Source organism: Balaenoptera musculus, chromosome 5, assembly GCF_009873245.2.
Source record: "Balaenoptera musculus isolate JJ_BM4_2016_0621 chromosome 5, mBalMus1.pri.v3, whole genome shotgun sequence".
Lineage (NCBI taxonomy): Eukaryota > Metazoa > Chordata > Mammalia > Artiodactyla > Balaenopteridae > Balaenoptera > Balaenoptera musculus.
In genome coordinates, this window is record NC_045789.1 from 29,825,870 (window position 1) to 29,843,811 (window position 17,942).

At 48.3% G+C, this 17,942-nt stretch overlaps 2 protein-coding genes across 4 annotated transcripts in view; one reads left to right on the top strand and one right to left on the bottom strand.

The window, feature by feature from the left end:
- Nucleotides 1-1,393, top strand: part of ARHGAP10 (Rho GTPase activating protein 10) — a 327,424-nt gene extending 326,031 nt beyond the window's left edge. For both annotated transcript variants that reach the window (XM_036853059.1, XM_036853057.1), the window contains one exon: nucleotides 634-1,393. In XM_036853059.1, coding sequence (XP_036708954.1) covers nucleotides 634-722 — 89 coding nt within the window. In that variant the 3' untranslated portion in view covers nucleotides 723-1,393. The remainder of the gene's footprint in view (nucleotides 1-633) is intronic.
- Nucleotides 1,394-7,326: 5,933 nt separating this feature from the next.
- Nucleotides 7,327-17,942, bottom strand: part of NR3C2 (nuclear receptor subfamily 3 group C member 2) — a 367,026-nt gene continuing 356,410 nt past the window's right edge. For both annotated transcript variants that reach the window (XM_036853563.1, XM_036853562.1), the window contains exon 9: nucleotides 7,327-10,078. In XM_036853563.1, coding sequence (XP_036709458.1) covers nucleotides 9,923-10,078 — 156 coding nt within the window. In that variant the 3' untranslated portion in view covers nucleotides 7,327-9,922. The remainder of the gene's footprint in view (nucleotides 10,079-17,942) is intronic.

Here is a 17,942-nt window from a genome sequence, read left to right on the forward strand (position 1 = left end):
GTCCAGGTGGCAGGCAGACAGGGGCCCAGATGATGCCGGTGAGGCCTGGCAAGTGCCAAGAATGGCCGAGGAAGACTCCCCAGAGGACAGGGTATCTGGGGTCTCTGAGGAAGAATTCCCCGGTGAAGAAGTGGGGGAAGGCATGTCAGCAGACGCCGCTGCAGGTACAGAGGCCTAGAGGCTCAGCCGGGGCTTTCTCTGGATGATTCACTGTGGGTGACCCGCATGATGTGCTTGTGGGCGAGTGACGGGTGGCTCGGGAGGTGGCAGGGCCAGGCGCCCGTGCAAGCTTGGGTTTGTTCCTACAGACAGTGGATGTTATGCAGGGCAGTGCCGTGTCCAGCTGTGTGTTCTGGAAAGCTCATTGAGCTCCTTTGTGCACTGTGGATTGGGAAGAGCCTGACCGGAAGCTGGGGGACCGGTTAGGAGGCTGTGGCGTGAAGACAGGTGAAGGCTGGGGTGGCCAGGGGGGCACCTATAAATAACTCTTGTGCGGATCTGTAACCAGACATCCCAGGAATGGCCCCCGTTTCGGTGTTGGTTGAGCCTTTAAGACCCACAGCGGTGCGGTGAGTTCCCAGGCGGAAAGTACCCGGGAGCGTTTTGGTAAAAAGGATTTCTCTTCCTTTTCAGTGCAAACCTCAAGAGAACCTGGCTGGCTGGAAGGGACTTTGAATGGCAAGAGGGGCCTGATTCCACAGAATTACGTCAAGCTGCTGTAGCCACTGGCCCGTGAGGGCCCCGCTGCAGACCCTGGCCCCCGAGGACCTGCCTGTGGGGTGTGAGCACCGTCTTCCCCCCGGGTGAACCCACGGCCACCTGGACACACGGCAATGACAGATCACAGACTGGCACTCCGGGGAGGGTGTGTGTGTGTGGAATACTGCTAGACGTGGGGGGAGAGGGGACGCACGGCACAGACCTGCATAGGGCTGTGCGGATATGTGCAGCGGGAGAAGGATGTCCAGGTTAACAGAATGGACTTTGCATTCTCAAGCCTTGGGACTCGTGAGCTTTAATTTTCCCGTCTACAGAGCGAGAGGAAGGGCAGCCTTCCGCCGGCCCGCCTCCCCACTGGCGGCCACACCACTGGACACCCCACCCGCGCACCTGAAAGGGAACTGCGTTTGCAGGATGTGCCCTTAACTCTGGTGTCGTGGAGGGGCTGCCGCGGGCGGGCGGTGCATTGGTCTAAACCCAGAGGGCAGCGGACAGAGGCTCCTTGCCCTATGGACAGCTGCCCTGGGGACCCCACGCTCACTGGACTTAGGGCACCGGCGGACTCACAACAGGCTTTCTCCTCCATGCTGCTCACCTGTGTGCTGTTTCCCCAACCACCACCTTTCAGCCCCGAGCTCTCTGTACATGAAATAAAATATAATTTACTATTGGATCTGTGTCCTCACGTGGGGAAGAGACTGTGGAATTCACTCGCTCTGTAACATTTCACGATCTGGCAGCCGGTGGACGGGCACGCACTGTCCCCTGGTGTTGGCACGTGTGCGCTCACCTGCAGGATGGGTTACCCAGGAGCCTTGCTGCTTCGGAGCGGGGCGTGTTTCTGGGGGCAGCGGTCTTCTCTGACAGGTGAGATCCTGGCAGGCCCCCTCCAGCTGCCTCAGCTGGCCTCTCTCTCGTGTCCTGCAGGAACCTGGGCCAGGATGGGGCTGGGGCGCTGCCCCCCAGGGCTTTGTGTGTGAGGCCCGCCCTCCCGATGACCTTCAGTGTACAGCCCTGTCCCCACCCCACACTCCCTATGTTTTCCAGGCCTTGGCGCTCACGTCTCCATCTGGATTTAGGCCGGGCTGCAGGACGGCGGGTCAGGCGTTCGGACCGTTCCTGGAGGAACCTCAGCCACGCCCCTGCAATGGATGCTTTGTTGTTTGTCTTCTCAGCCTCCGACTCCCAGGCACAGGCTAAACCGACCTCTCCGGGAAGGGGGAGCTTCTCTGTCCCCTGACCTGGAGTCCCTGGGATGTGGAGCTCATTTCTAGGGTCCTCAGGATTGTGAAGCCAGCCCCGCTCCAGGGCCCGCTCTGGGGGCCCAGCTTGTCTGTCTTCCCCACGGGAGGCTCCTCGGCCTGTCACAGTTCTCCCCTAAGATGGTCACAGGAAGGATGTGTCTGTCGTCTCTTCCCCAGGTGAGATGATTCCAGAGCGCTGGTTATCAGTTTGGAACTCGCCTCCCCTGGACCATGTGAGGTGTCAAGTTTGGGGTCAGGTGTGTAGAGGGGAACAGGCCCGTTGGAAAGTATCCATGTTCTACCTAAAAGTAAGGACAATCTCAGTGCAGCATAATTTAAAATACTGGATTGCAGGCCCAGTGGAGGGTTTTGGGGCTGCTGAAGAGCCCAGGGCCCCATGACAATGGCCAGCCCTAAGGCCAAGGGCCAGCCTGACCAGGGGGTGGGGATGGCATCGTCCCCCGTGTCCCCCGTGTTTCTGAGTTATCACTTCCTGCCCCTGCCCGCTGCTTAGGGATGTAGAAGAAAAACTTGGCCTGGGGCAAACTCTCCCATTTCCGTGGGAAAATACAAACTCATGGGCAGTTACAGTGAGTGGGCTCAGGTTAGCACTGGGAGTGATTTCCTGGCCGTGTTCTTAATTGGTGTATATCCATGGGGCAGTAAAAATATGACCCACCACACTGGGGCTTGATTTCTTTGCTCGCTTGAGGAAGACTTCGCTCATTCACCGTGAGGTGCACCCAACCTGCTTTTGCCACCAAACTGTTGTTAACTCCCAAAGTGCATTTATCACCACTTCCTTGGTCAAGGAAATTGCTATGAGGTCTGGCTACCTGTGTGGTTTGGGGCAAATTAAGTTGACTCTGTGATTCTGTTCCTGCTTTCTAAAAAGGAAACGGTACTCAGAGGTTGTGGGTTGAAGTGACTGAATGCCAGTAGCATGCCCAGCACATAGTACGTGCTCAGTTAGGACAGCCAGTCCCCATACTGTTACTGCTGTTGAGTGTCACTTGCCTCTTTGTTGTCGGGGCATCTGTGTTCTGTAGGATGACAGTGTGGCAATGGTGAAGCCTCAGGACAGCGCTGGCTGCAAGGGCTCCCACAGCCCCAGCCCTGCCATCCCCTCCTGTGGTTGTTACAGGAAGAATGGGGTCACACCAGAGGGGAGCCAGGGGTGTCTTCCTCTGCAAGTAGGACCAGTGTGGCCACGTTGGCCACAGCCCCCAGCTGGGGAGCCTCCCTCTGGGCCTGGCCCGGAGTATACTTAGTAACGGGATCAGGAAGTGTTCCCTTGACTGGCAGATCATCTTCATTTCCCCAGAGGAGAAATGGGGGGATGGGGTGGTAGGATTTTCTGTGTTTTTGCTGCATGGGTGCGGCCAATCCCCGGAGCATCTGTTGAAGGCTGGCTGAGCAATGGGCCTGCCTCCCTCACGGCTCAGGCCCCGCAGCCCCGCCTCGTTCAGCACCAGCTGCTTAGACCAGGTTTCGGCCTGTGTTCATTCAGAGGCACGATGGGGGCGTGGGGTTTGGGCAAAAGAGGGCGCTCAGATTTTGTTTCTTACTTGCGGTGGGGCTTGCATTTGAGGGTGTCACCCCAAGGCTGGCCCTGGTGGTCTCTGTGCCTGCAAAGGAGATGCCAGGTGAGATCAGAGCCAAGTGGCCTAGGGGGGGCTGTAACCCCCCTTTCTTTGTAGTGGTAGAAACGTCTGTAGTTGGGAGTATGGGTGGGGAAAGCAATGGATTGTCTGTACCGGTGGTGGGCATTCAACTCATTCTTTCTTTACGGGGACTGACTGAGCCAGGGGAGATTATCTCATTTTAATGGCGGCTCTCGAGCAGAGAGCTTTGTTTAGATTCAGTAAGCTAGCCTTGGTCTTTCTGCTCTACCATCTTGCCACTGGGGGCCGGTAGGGGACAATGGCTATGAGTTGAATTGTGCACCACCTTCCAAAATTCATATGTTGAAGTCCTAACTTCAGTACTTCAGAATGTGACCTCATTTGGCAGTAGGATCATGGCAGATGTAATTAGTTCAGATGAGGTCAGTAGGGTTGGGGTCTAATCCAATATGATTGGTGGCCTTATGAAAACGGGAAATTTGAACACGGAAACAAGCACAGAGGGAAGGCAGTGTGAAGACACACAGGGAGAAAATGGCCACGTACAAGCCAAGGAGAGAAGCCAGATACAGACGCTTTCCTCATGGCCCTTGGAAGGAAACAAGCCTGATGACCTCTTGATCTCAGACTTCTAGCCTCCCAAACTGGGAGACAAGACATTTCTGTTGATTTTAAGTGCCTCCTCCCCCCGCCCTGCCCCAGTTTGTAGTACCTTGTTACAACATTTCTAGGAAACAAATACAGCGGCTAAAGTATGTGTTTTGAGTTAAAAAACAACCTATTTTGAAATTCTATTTCCACTGTTTTATACCTTGGTGACCTTGGACGAGTTCACTTCACCCCTTTATCCATCAGTTTTCTTCTGTGAAATGGAGAGAGTGGTACCAACTTCACTGGGAGGTTGGGACAAATGATGATGTTAAGTGCCTCAAGGGTACCTGGCAAGAAATACGGTTTAGTAACCGGGGAAGATGGGAGAGGGTAGCCGCAGGGTACCATGTTGGGGGGTGGGGTTAGTCTCTGCCCCCCTTTTCATCTCCTAGCTATGCCTGCTTCCCTCCTGCGTACCTTCTCCAAGGCCATGCCTTGCTCTTCCCCTCTGCCCTATATTGTTCGCCCTTTCTCTGCCTTCCCAAGGGCACACGCTGCCTCCTTCCTCTTGACCTTGTCTCCGTTCCCCATTTGCTTTCGCGCTGGGCCCCTTCTCACTGGTTCTCCCCTGAAGACTCTCACAGCCAGGTCTGGTGACTCCTTCCTCAGCCAGAGTTCTGCGTGACTTTTTGAATCTTCCTGAGCTACCCAACTTTCTTTTCTCCCTCCTCTGGGAGGGATGTTATTCTAGGAGAGTGTCCTCAAACAGCTTTCCGGCTCCTAGCTCTGCAAATGTCTTCTCTGATGCTTGTCAGCACTCTTTTTCCTTGACTGGCCTGGGTGGTACCTTATTGCTCCCCTATTTGGGTAACCCGGCACATTCTCCTAATGCTTTAATGTCTGGCTAAAAGTATCTCAAATCTGCTGGGTGGAGTACCTTGGAGAATTCTTTCCTATCAGAATATCAACTTGACTGGAAAGTAGACTTTTGATTTTTGCCCAAAAAGAGACCGCATTTTGGATGGGCAGTAAGTGCACGGGATTCCTTTAGGCTGCTCGGTACCACGCGTCAGTGTCTGAATTTTTCCTTCCTTGGAGGGTTTAGCAGCTGCAGGTGGAGCAGCTCAGAGAGTGGGCGGAACACGATCCGACTCAGCTCAAGCCAGTTTTCACAAGAACCATGACCTTCTCTGGACCAGGCTGGACCAGGGCATGAAGATCCAAAGAAATGGCTTTTTCAGACTATGGAAAACTTGGAAATCACTGTCTTGGCAACATAAATTCTAAGAAAAAAAATACCTAAATTGTGCGTGGTACATTGGTTGAATGATCCCAAATTTCACCTCTCTCTGGATCCATGCCCTTGTGTAGAGCCTTGCCATGCCAACTCTGGGCTTGACCTTGTAACTTGCTTTGGCCAAAGGGACGGAAACAAACTTGATACCATCAGAAGCTTGAAAAGTGCTAACCCTTTCTACTGTCTTAGAGCCTTGCTTCTACCATGAAAATATGTCCAGGCTAGCCTGCTGGAAGAGGAGAAGCCAGATGGAGCAAAATCATCTCAGACCAGTTGGCTGCATGACCAGCCCAACCCAGCCAAGCCTGGCCCAGATCAGCAGAACTCCCCCCGCTAGCTAACTCATGAAAATAATAAATGATGGTTGATTTAAACCACTCGGTGATGGGGTGGTTTGCAGCTAACTACCTGCTACCCTGCCCCATCTTTCACTTTGCTTTGGATCCAGGCTTGGTCTATGCTGAACGTTAAGATCATATCTTAATCTTCTCTTATCCAATGTTGTTTGGGAAGCCACTGTTTTATTTCCAAGAAAACTGCTGCACCAGCAATTGCATGACTTGGAATTAAAGTGCGAGAGATACATGTAATCAAGTCATTTTAGTCTGGATACATTTGCAGTTTATCAAAAAGTATGTTGGAGCTGACTTTAACATAAAGGAACATTGTTTTCTTTTTGCTTGAGGGACATTCGTCATACAGAAGCAAACAAACCCCTAATTATATATGCATCATTATGCATAATTTTTACTGCTTTGGCATACAGTGGCTGGCTGGCTCAGTGGCAGAGACTTAGTAGCTAATGATTCCTAAATGTGCAGCTGGATCCTTTGGGCCCGAGAGCACTTTTAGTCTTGGAAATGCAGTCATGCTTGACCCAAGAACGAGCCTGCTCTATTCAGAAAGGGCACCTACTTTAGCCAAGGGTGCACAACCCTGGGGCCTCCACCCTGCCCCCCACCGCTGGCCACAGCAGATTCACAGCCCACAATGGCTTTTGTTTAAAGTCAGGGGCTCTCTGCGACAAACTGTGCTCCCTAATAGGTCAGATTGCATAAATTTTAAGATATAAAATTACCTTCATTTTCAATTAAGCCTTTACAAATTTGTGCACAAAAGTTTTTTAAATAGTTTTTTTCCCTGTTTTGTGTTTCACGGCTATGTTGTGTTCCAGAAATATATCAATTGTGTTAAAGCAAAGTTGTGGTTAACTCTCAAATAGTCTTCTAGTTCGACCAATCACCAGTTAAATGACACATTAACAATGTACCTGAATTTCTCTTGTGGGAAATACATGTTTTCTAGTTTTAAGATGAACTCATAATTGCTTACTGCTCTTTTGTGGTTCGTATTAATGAGTGACATCAAGGGGAGCAGCCTGTAAGGAATGTGAGAAGCATCACGGCTGGTGGGAATGGAGTCTCTTGATAGTCCAAGAGGACCTGGGGTGAGAGCAAGACTCCACTGTGTGGAGGAAGACCTGGGAATGCGACGGGGCATCTGGTCTACTCAGGTGAGTCTCGAAGTCTGTAAAATGAACACGCTTCCGTGTGGTTGCGAAGATAAATGAGGCAATGTGCCTATAGCATTTAGTGGCTACATCAGTAGTAGTTATTGTTATAAAATTGTTATGGGGTATTTCAGTGAACCAAATATTAGCAGTAGGACATCTAACCAGTCCCAAAAGAGGATAGTTAATATGTCGATTACACAGGGCTTTCTAACATGGGGGAAAAAATGGTGACTCCATCTTGGATGTAGGCAGAAGGGCATATAATCCAGGTTTAAAAGGGCACAAAATCCACGTGCTCCTACAGACGTTCAAATGAACTGTTTCCAAAACAACAAGTGATTAAAGTAAAGGATTTATTGTAATCTGCTTACAGTCCTTTGCAAAGACAGACATATGTTTTTGCATAAAGATATAAATTGCTTCATTTTAAACTAATTTAGTGTCTTTTTTAATTATATGAAGAAGTTTTGGTGAATTATGAATTGTACCAAACCAAGATTTTTAAGAGCAATATGGTACAAAAATAAGAGCAGACAATTTGGACTGGGACAGGCATTCAACAGTGGGTTGAGAATATGGCTTTGCTGTTTAATCAAGCAAAGTTACCTGGAGACACACAAAGAGCCAGTAACTTCGTTAATACAAAAAGCTGATGCAGACCGTCTCCATCCCAAACCTGGTTACGTCAAGATTCCGATGTCATAAAAAGTAAGTCTGAGCTAAAAGCTGCTCTTGTGAAGCCATTTCTTTTCTAGAAACTCCCAGTCTGCATGCTGTGTATTTATCACCTTCCAAGTGTGGCTTTCATATTGCTGTGCATGTAAGTTGACCGTATTTAAAGATCTGCGTAAAAATTAAATTCTTGAAACTGCAAATTATGTAAGAGAAACTCCTCCCTCTGAGTGCAGCTTTCACAGGTTTCCCCTTGCATAAGGCAGGTGTCTTCTGAAAGACATGGTAATGTTGCCTGCATGGTGAACCCTGGAGAAAAGTGTTGATCCCAACGCTGCCATCTCCCGGCCTTGGGCTTCTCCAGCTACAGCTTTTAGGTTTTGGAAAAGAATACGATTTCACTGAGTACCTGATGATTATCATCACTTTTAAAAGATGAATTTTGGCCTCTATTCAAAGTATTTAGTGCAATCATATTGTTACGTTTCCCCAAAGATATATATGTTTGTGATTTGGGGCAAGAGAAAAAGCCATACATTGCATCAGTGCCAAACAGATTAGTGAATTAAAAATTTTACTGCCACTGTCTTGCTTATATGATCTGTAGTTTTTTTTTTTTTCCAAAACTGTTTACGTATAAAATTCATTTTTAAAACCTACCTTTTAAAAATCTAAAAACCCTCTAATTATCGTGCAGTCTCCTCGCCGTTCTGACTGAACCGTGCCGTGCCCACACACACCTTCCCAGTGCCTCCTGCCATGACCTCCGTGTTCCCATGACCAGTGCCAGGAGTGCAACAACCCCTTCTGAGACCAGAAGTGAACATTTCACCTTTTGCAGACGTAGCGCGTGCATGGAATTCTTTTCCCCCCAAAGGAGAAAATTCGATTTTCTAAAATGGGATGAGGATACGCTCTCTGAGCCATCGCATTTCCAGTCTGTCTCTCCCCTAAAGCTGATTCCGCTTCTTGAGGAAAATGGAAAAGAGGCAGCTTTCCTAGAGCTGCTGCACTCCCCGGACATCCTCTCAGGGAGGGTGTCATCGAATGACGCCTTCAAGGAGCTGCAGACACCACAGCGCGCCGTCCCCGGTGGAAGGAGGATGGAGCCGAAGCCGGAAAACGTGCTCAAGTCCCACGAACACCCCAAGCGGGAGACCAAGGACGAAACGAAAGTACAGAAGAAGTAGAAAGGCTTAAAGACAACCGAAGAGGTTTAAGTGTGGTTATTTACAACAGAGACTGTAAAATGGTAAATTAGATATGAAGCTAAAAAAGGCACAGCTTTCCCTTTCTTAAATACACTGTAAACGGTTCATGATGCATGCAGAACGTTTCACTTTACAAAAAAAAAATTTTTTTTTTTACCTTGTTGGTTTAGACAAAGATAGTACTTAAATAGTCTCCAGCAAAATAGAATTCTTTCAAAAATACTTTCCCATTCATCCTATTAACCATTAAAGTTTTTTTTTTTTTTTTGTATGTGTCTCATTTACAAAAGTTCCTTATACCTTATTTTAGGTCCTTCACAATTTATACATACAGTAATGTACAGCACAGCAAAAGACTGCAAAAATTATTGGTAAAGCCAACACAATAGATACTAGAAATTGAAACCAAGGCATTTGTTTGAACATCTTATCCGTTCTAATTAAATAATAAATGGAGGCTAGAGGGTGTGGATACCAGTGATGCAGAAAGACGTGGACGAAGCAGTGCCCCCAAGGGGGTCGCTAATCCATCCACGTGCTCCGTTATTACACAACAGGAATCTGTATATATTTTTGTGTTTTTTTTGTTTTTTTTAAATAACGAAAGAATATTAATGCCCCATATTGACTATACGCTTTATGTGCAAACCAAGGGTGAGCTTGAAAAAGTTCGTTAGTCCTTGAACCCTTTTAAAACAAGCGAACGATCCCAGAAACTACATGGCATAGTTAAAACTTCCATCTGTTAAAATATCAAAATCAGAGAGTTATTGACTAGATATGGCTTTTCATCCAGAGGAACAGGAACGTGTTTCTAAGTGCTGGGGGCTGGAGAGGGAAGAACCTTCCAGACTTTGCAGGTCTCGCCAAATCCACGTCACCCTGCCCGCCTGCCTCCCAACCCTTGACATGATTTTCAACTTGAGCAACTGCTGAACAAGTGGGAATCAACCATCACGTGTCAAAAATATGATTTTCTTGGGTCCTTCGTGGGTGTGTAGTAACACGGGGAAACTTAAGGCAAAGTTCTTCTGGTGAGATGTCTCCCGTCACTTCCTGTGAAAGTAAAGGGTCTTAGCGTTCCCGGACTCCACCTTCGGCAGCTGGTCGCTGATGATCTCCACCAGCATCGCTGGGAACTCCACTTTCAGGGCCTGGGACTCCCGGAAGGTATAGAAGCAAAATTCCAGCAAGTCGCTCACCAGCTGCAACAGACAGACAGAGGGGCTGTGACATCAAGGCCTGATTCCCACCCTGTCTCCGGGCCCCTCTGAGTCCTAACTCTGGCGTAAGCTCAGAGCAACGTTCACAAATCCCACCGTGTCTACGAAGCTGCTTAATTAACATGACTAAGTCATCCATCTTGGGGGAGGAAGAAGGATACTCAACGTCCGCTGCATGTAATAGGTCTTTCGTGCAAAACAGATTCAAACAGGAGCTGTGTCATTGTTGAGTCTTAAATATATCAGCAGCAACAGGGCCGGTAACAGAGTTCATAGCGGCAGGGTCACTGAATCGCTCTCATCCAATTCTCATTTATAAATGTGTGAATTGGGTGGGGCAAGCACCTGCGTGTAGCTTTGGGTCCTGGCGCTGGGCCTTCCCCAGCTTGTAAGGGCAGGTGCTGTGCCCCCTCGAGGCCTGGCTGGGCCCTGCCAATGGAGCTGTGGCCGCAGGGGAAGCCAGACTTCCACCGGCAGCCCCCTGGCCTCATCTTGCCAGTGTCCTCCTTCCTTCAGGCTCCCAGTCCTGAGCTGGGGGCTGGGGCTGAGACTTCTCAGCCCCATTCCCAGCTTTATTAAGATATAACTGACATACAACTTTGTGTGAGTTTAAGGTGTAAAGGGGTAGTAGATTTGATACACTTATCATATTGCAAAATGACGAACACCTCTATCAAGGTACGTAACTACCATTTCTTTTTTGTGATGAAAACTTTTAAGATCTACTCACTTAATAGCTTTTGCATATATAGTACAGCATTATTACTATAGTCACCATGCTGTACACTAGATCACCAGAACTTATTCCTCTTAATAACTAGAAGTTTATACTCTTTGGTCAACATCTCCTCATTTCCCCCACCTTCTGGTAACCACCATTCTACTCTCTGGCTCTATTAGTTTGCTTTTTTAGATTCCACATGTAAGTGAGATCATGTAGTATGAGTTTTCTCTGACTTATTTCACTTAGCATAATGTTCTCTAGGTCCATCCATGTTGTTGCAAATGGTGGGTTTTCCTTCATTCTCATGTCTGAGTCATATTCCGTTATGTGTGTGTATGTGTGTGTGTGTGTGTATGGATAAAGATGATACCTAATATCGTCTTTATCTAATATCGTCTTTATCCATTCATCCACTCTCAGCCACTTGGAGAACATGAAAACATCAAGGAAAACGTCTATGTCTTTCCGCCTGTCCAGCCATTTTCCCTACTCTGTGACCCAAGGACCTTTCCTATCCTCCTGGACCTGAACTATTCTCAATTCTGTAAGGTTAAAAAAAACAAACAAACCCACAAATGCAGTATAGCATTACTGGGTGCTATTCTCTTTACTAGGAATATACTTTCAAATCAGAAAGTATACATTCTAATTTTTCTCTAGTTAATTCTGTATCCTATCATGGGAAAAATGACTTTTGGTCATTTCCCACTGTATTAAAGCAGACAACATTAACATTACATGTCATAAAATAACTGTCATCTTAATAAAGTGTTTTTCACTTTATTAAGTGAAAATCTGTAACTTCCCCTCAGGATTAAAAAAAACACCAAAACAATTAGCAGGCTTAAATTGAGTCACGTAGTAAATAACTGTGTGGTAAAGGCCTTTGATACAAACCAGGAATCCAGAAAAACTCATTGGGAGATATACCTGGTGCTTCTGTTTGTGCCTGAATATGCCCTCAGTCTGTAGACTGATATCTCCCTAGGTAGGTCCAAGGACTGACTTTTCTGTACCCACAGGAAGTTGGGGCCAAATAAGCTGGGAAACAGCACAAGGCACCATCTGCTGTGGGCTTGTTCAGACACACTTGTGCTTGCTTATTTAGTGAATGATACACCTCAGTTTCCCCATCTGTAAAATGGGGGCCATGAGAGTATCTGCTGCAGAGGGGTGCAGCAGAGGCTGAATCAGTGAACTGGCATGGAGTAAGTGCTGAACAGATGCCAATTCTCAATCATCCTCTCTCTCTTCCCAAACTCCTTCAACCATCACTTTTCTCTGCAAACTGGGACACAGCTTGCAAGACCTGCTCTGGGTCATCTTTGTGTAACGTGATCCTCAGGCCTGCCTTCTATAAAATGTGGGATGCGGGAACTTTGTGTTTGGCCTTTCCTGGAAAGAGTCTTGAAATAGACTTGGGGTGGCAAGTTTCTTAATTGTTTCCGGTGGTGGGCCAGTGGCTGCGAGAGCTAAAAGCCACGCTGGGTCCTGCTCTCCAGGTGTGGTGCCACAAACGAGTCTCACTGTGGACCGCGGGGTCACGCCCTTCAGTGGCACCGGCCGAGGGCACTCGGGACCTAGTTTAAGGTCATCCTGATCTCTGCCCCTGCTGCTGCCCCCGAGGTCCCTCTGTGTGGCCACCTTCAGGGCTGTGAAGGAGGATGTTTTTCCTTTTAAATTTTAACCCGAGGGTTGACATCCGCGTTTCTAGGCCATATTAACCCCCCATAGGACAGCTCTGCTTGGCAGAGGACTGCACATCTCCGGGGCTGGGACTGGCTCACACCCAGAGAGAAAGGCTCCCGGTGCAGAGCGTCTGAGGTGGTGCAGAGCGTCTGAGGCGCGGGGCAGGGGTGAGGAGGAAGGAAGGTTGTCATGGTGACAAGGTGGCCTTGGCATATGACCCGAGGTGGGGGGGTGGAGCTGGGCCGTGTGGCACTCAGGGAGCAAGTGTGGGGCCACTCAGGGGGTTCAGAGCAGCAGGAAGCTTGGGAGGCGGAGCCTGTTGACTGACATCCCTGACACATTACCTGCAGGGCCACTTAAGGGTTTGTGCTTGTAAACAGGCGACAGCACTGCCTGCAGAGTCCTATATACAACGAGAGGTAAGGAGCAGAGTAAATCAGTCCGTGAACCTGAGGCAGTGTGCACCTCTGTGCACAGGGGACCTGTCCCATCTTTAACACCCACACGAGTATTGCCTAGGAGATGCTGGGGAACTGGACCAGATGCAGAGAGACCAGGGCCGGGGGCTCGGCTGTTTTTCCTGGCAGGTTGGCTGGGGGTTAGGTGTCCCAGACGCTACTCACAGACCCTGCATATTAACTGGTGGCTGGCATTTCCCGCCCATCTCTGGTCCACGTTCCATGGACTGGGAAAGCAGCTCATTTCCAGTCACGAGCTATACCCAGGGCTTCTGTTCATAATAGATGTCAGCTGCTGAGGGATGGGGGCTCTCCTGGGGCACATGGGGTCAGCCTGGAAGGCCAGGGCTGGGCCTCTGACCCGGCGAACACCTGGAGGGGGGAACCCCCGTTACCACTAACTGCTCTCAGGAAAGGGGTCAGTGCTTGGTCTTGGGGTGGCCAAGATGCCTGGGGGACCCAGCAGCTACCAGAAGGCACTGGCTGCCTTACAAGCCTGCCTGACCTGCCTGCCCTGGGAGGGCTGCAAACCTCTGAAGATCCCAACCCAGCAGGGCCTGAGCCAACGGCTGCCCTTCGATTCCTGAGAATCGAAGCCAGGAACCCCCGGTCACTGGGCGAGGAGGACAAGGGCCACCCTGGGCCAGGCTGCAGGACCTGCCTGCTGACCCACAGCGCATTGCCAGTGCGCCGGGCCCTAGGGGTCCCTGGCCCTTGGCAGATGTCTGAGTTGGCCTGTTGCTGACGTTGGGACGAGGGCACCACCCCTCCTGGAAAAAACAAGGCACGGGTAGGGCGAGGCTGCAGGTGGTCAGAGCATGAGGCGCTGGGGACGAGGTTCCGAGAGCTGGGGAGTCACATACTGCTGGGTCGGCAGGGATGTTGACCCATCAGAACAGATACCGGTTCCTGAGCCAAACTGCTGTGTCACGGCGAAGTGTCTAACGGTCACGTTACACACGTGTGTCCCCTGGGTGTCAGCCTGGTGCAAGGCAGGCGGCACCTCTGCCAGAGCCCGGAGGAGCCAGGAAACATGGGGACAACCAGGTATGATGCATGTGCCCTCACCAGGCGCCATCCTGTCCTCTGCCCCAGGTACAGAGAGGGTTGGTTGGGGGCAGGCAGGCCACGGTCACAGCCTGGAAGGTTAGTAAATACTAGGCTAGAAGGAGAGTTGAGAACGCGAATTATAATCAGTAATAAGAGTCCATATTATTAGGAATCAAAGAAAGTCCTGCATTGACTTTTCATTCTGTACCAAATGCATCTGTTGGGATCATAGAAGTCTAGCTGGACGCTCAGCATGATTTATCCAGAGCCCGACGTCAGGGCCACAGCTGTTAGGGTGGCAGAGGAGCCTGACAAGGTCACAGGGTGACTGGTGGCACTTCGCCTGTTCAACACTGAAGCTGTCAGGCTCGGTCGGTGCCTATTCCCCACTCTCTCCACTGAGTCATCGCCTGTGGTGGGCCAGTACCTGGGCCCTGCTCCCACCATGAGCTGCAGTCTCTCGGAGGGAGGGGCACGCAGGGAGGGTTTGGCACTGCTGTTCCAAGATTACACAATCAGTGAGCAGTGACGGAGCGACTGAATGATAACAGCCTCTCTGGGTAGGGTCCCACGGGTTTTCAACAGCAAGCCCATGTCTCATAAGTTAGCTGCTGACTCCAGAACTTTCACCTCATTAGGATGGAGCTTTGGCTTGAATTGAGCATTGGGGGGAGGTTTGAAGCTTTATTTGCAAAGATCAGAATTTTAGCCAGATATATCGATAGGGTTAGGGGCAGAAGATACACAGCTTCAACTCTAAATACTGTAACAGTAATAGACAGAAACGGCTAGCAACTGTTTACCCCAGGTGTTCTAGCAATAGCCTTCCGAATGCTGGAAAATGATGCATAGTGATTATATAAGGAGTCTGGGCTTCATTCAAAACCCGCAACCTCCACCCAGTGTGGGCTAGTGTGGAAGATGCTGGCGTGTGCACAGGTTGGGGCCCCGTGGCCATGCAGAACTGCTTCTCTCTGGCTGGTGATGTCTCAGCAGAATGTGATGGTAACAACGCCCCCTCAACCTAGTAGCATTTGTTTCTACACCCAGAAGAAAATGTACCTTTAACAACAAGGTTAGACTATCTGCTTGTGGATTCCCTTTGAAAACCCAGGCCCTGCAGTGAGGCTACCCCGCTGAGTGCCCCTGGCAGGCTCTACTGGAGGCTGAGTTTAGGAGAGTCCTGAAGGCCTCCTAGAGGCAACTGAGAGAAGAAGTATCAGCAAGAGACCATCAAAGAGTACTGTCAGCATCATGACAGCATGATGCTGACAATCCCCCCTTTTCAACAAAGAATTAGTCATCCATCCATGAACAAAAGCACCTTTGTGGAGCTCTGGGATCCAGTCCCACGTGCAAAGGGACCTGGGGAGGAGTCTTGCCCATCTGTGCATCTGGTGATTGACAGGCAGACAGACTTTGGCATGGCTATGAAACCAGTGGAGCAGTGAACCTGTCCCAACCCCTCTTGCCATGGTCAGGAAAATACCTGGAGACTGCTGACCTGGGCAGATACCCACTGACAAGGGAGAAATTGCAGAAAATCAGCCTTCCCAAGCGGAGACTCCTGCACACCACTGGAGCAATAAAACTAAATGAGTTTGGAAGTAGTGGAGAGGAAAGAACTTTACCAGCGCTGTCCCAACCCCTGGTGACACTGCATGGGGCCAAATTATCAGGTGGCAGCAACCTCTCCCACGGGAGAAAAGGAGAGTGGTGAGTGAGTGCTTGGCTACCCTGGTGTTGCAGGATACAGCTGGAGAAACCAGTGGCACCCAGAGTACTGAGGTGGGACTTCCATGACTGGGAGGAGGAGGGAGGAGATTGGGAAAGAGACAGATAAGAATATCCAAGGGCATTAAAGGGACACACCCATTAAGGTCTACCCTGAGCCTCTGGGAATACTACACCTGGGGATCTCCCTAGAGGGTCCACAGGTACCCCCAAATCCCTGAGTGCTAAACTCATACCTCCCCCCACTCTGCAGCTGGCACCTTGTGCACACTCCTGAGTGTGGTGGCAAGAGTGAGCTCCTGTAGACAGGAAGTGTGCTCAGAAAACAGGCCAGGATCTGTGGGCTACAGAGAAACCACAAACTTGAGCTACAGTGGTGCCACTTTCTGGAAAACAAAAGAGGTATCTAGTAGCCAGCCTGGGGAGTTTTAAGAACCAGAAAAGACATAAAAGCTGAAGAATTCTGCCACAACGAGAAGCAAAAAGGAGTGGAACAGATATATCCATACAAAGGCAGAGAAACCCCAGATAATAAGAGCACCAATGAACAGAATATCCCATCTGAAGGCAACTAGCAATAATTGAAGACAGTATCTGCCACTTCAAGTGCAAAAAGAAAAGCAATGCAAAACTACAAGGAATATGAAAAATCAAGAACACATGTCATCACCAAAAGATAATAATTCTCTAATAACTGAGCTCAAAGGCATGAACTTTTACAGTCTAGCTAAATTCAAGAATTGCTGTTTTGCACAAACTCAGTGAGCTACAAGAAAACTCAGAAAGACAATTCAACAAAATCATGAAAAAATACAGGCTCAAAATGAGTAATTTACCAAAGAAACACAAATCATAAAAAAGAACCAAGCAGAAATTCTGGAGCTGAGGAGCTCATGGAATGAAGTGAAGAATGCTATAGAGAGCATCTGCAGTAAAGCAGAGCAAAGGAAGAAAGAATAAGTGAGTCAGAAGATTTCAAAATACCCACATTAAAGGAGAACAAAGAAAAAAGAGTGAAAAAGAGTGAAGAAAGCCTATGTGATCTAAGGGATTCCATCAAAAAACCTAACATTAGAAAAATCAGGGTTCCAGAAGGAGCAGAGAGGGATATGGGGCAGAAAATTTATTTAAAGAAATAGCCAAAACTTCCCAAACCTGGGGAGAAAAATGGACATACAAGTTCACAAGGTTAATAGTTCACTCTGTTTTCTCAATGCAAAGAGGCTTACTCTAAAACACGTTATAATGAAACTGTCATACATCAAAAATAAATAATTCTAAAAACAGCCAGGGGAAAAAAGATTGTAACCTACAAAGGAACTTCCATTAGGCTATCAGAAGATTTCCCAACAGAAACCCTACAGGCCAGGAGAGAGTAGAATCACATATTCAAAGTGTTGAAAGAAAAAAGTTGCCAGCTAAAAACTATCTGGCAAAATTATCTTTCAAATACATAGGAGAAAAAGACTTTCCAAAACAGACAAAAGCTGAGGGTGTTCATTACCACTAGACCCCCCCTTGCAAGAAATGCTGAAAGGAGTACTTCAAGCTGAAATGAATATATGCTAATCAGTGACATGAAAACATATGAGTATACAAGACACTGGTAAGGGTAAATATACAGTCAGACTTGGAAAATCCTAATTCTATAATAGGATGGTATGTTAACCACTTAACTATACTATAAAGGTCAAAGTAAAAGAGTATCAAAAATAATTATAGTGACTATAATTTGTTAAATACACAATATAAAAAAAGTTAGATAATGACATCAAAAATATAAAAGGGGGTAGCCTGCATAGACAATTGAAGTTAGGTTGCTATGAACTTAAAATGGACTGTTTTATCTATGCAATGTCTTATGTAAGCCTCGTGGTAACCACAAACCAAAAAACCTAGAGTAGATGCACAAGAGATAAAGAAAAGGGAAACAGGCATACCAAAATGGAAAATTGCCAATTTACAAAGGTAGGCAGAAACAGAGGAAAAAGAAACAATGAAGATACAAAGCAACCAGAAAACAATGAACTGGATGGCATTACTAAGTCCTTACATACCAATAACAACTCTAAATGTACATGGACTGAATTCACCATCGAAAGATACAGAGTGGCTGGATGGGTAAAATATCAAGACCCAACTATATGCTACCTACAAGAGATTCGCTTCAGCTTTAAGGACACACATAGGC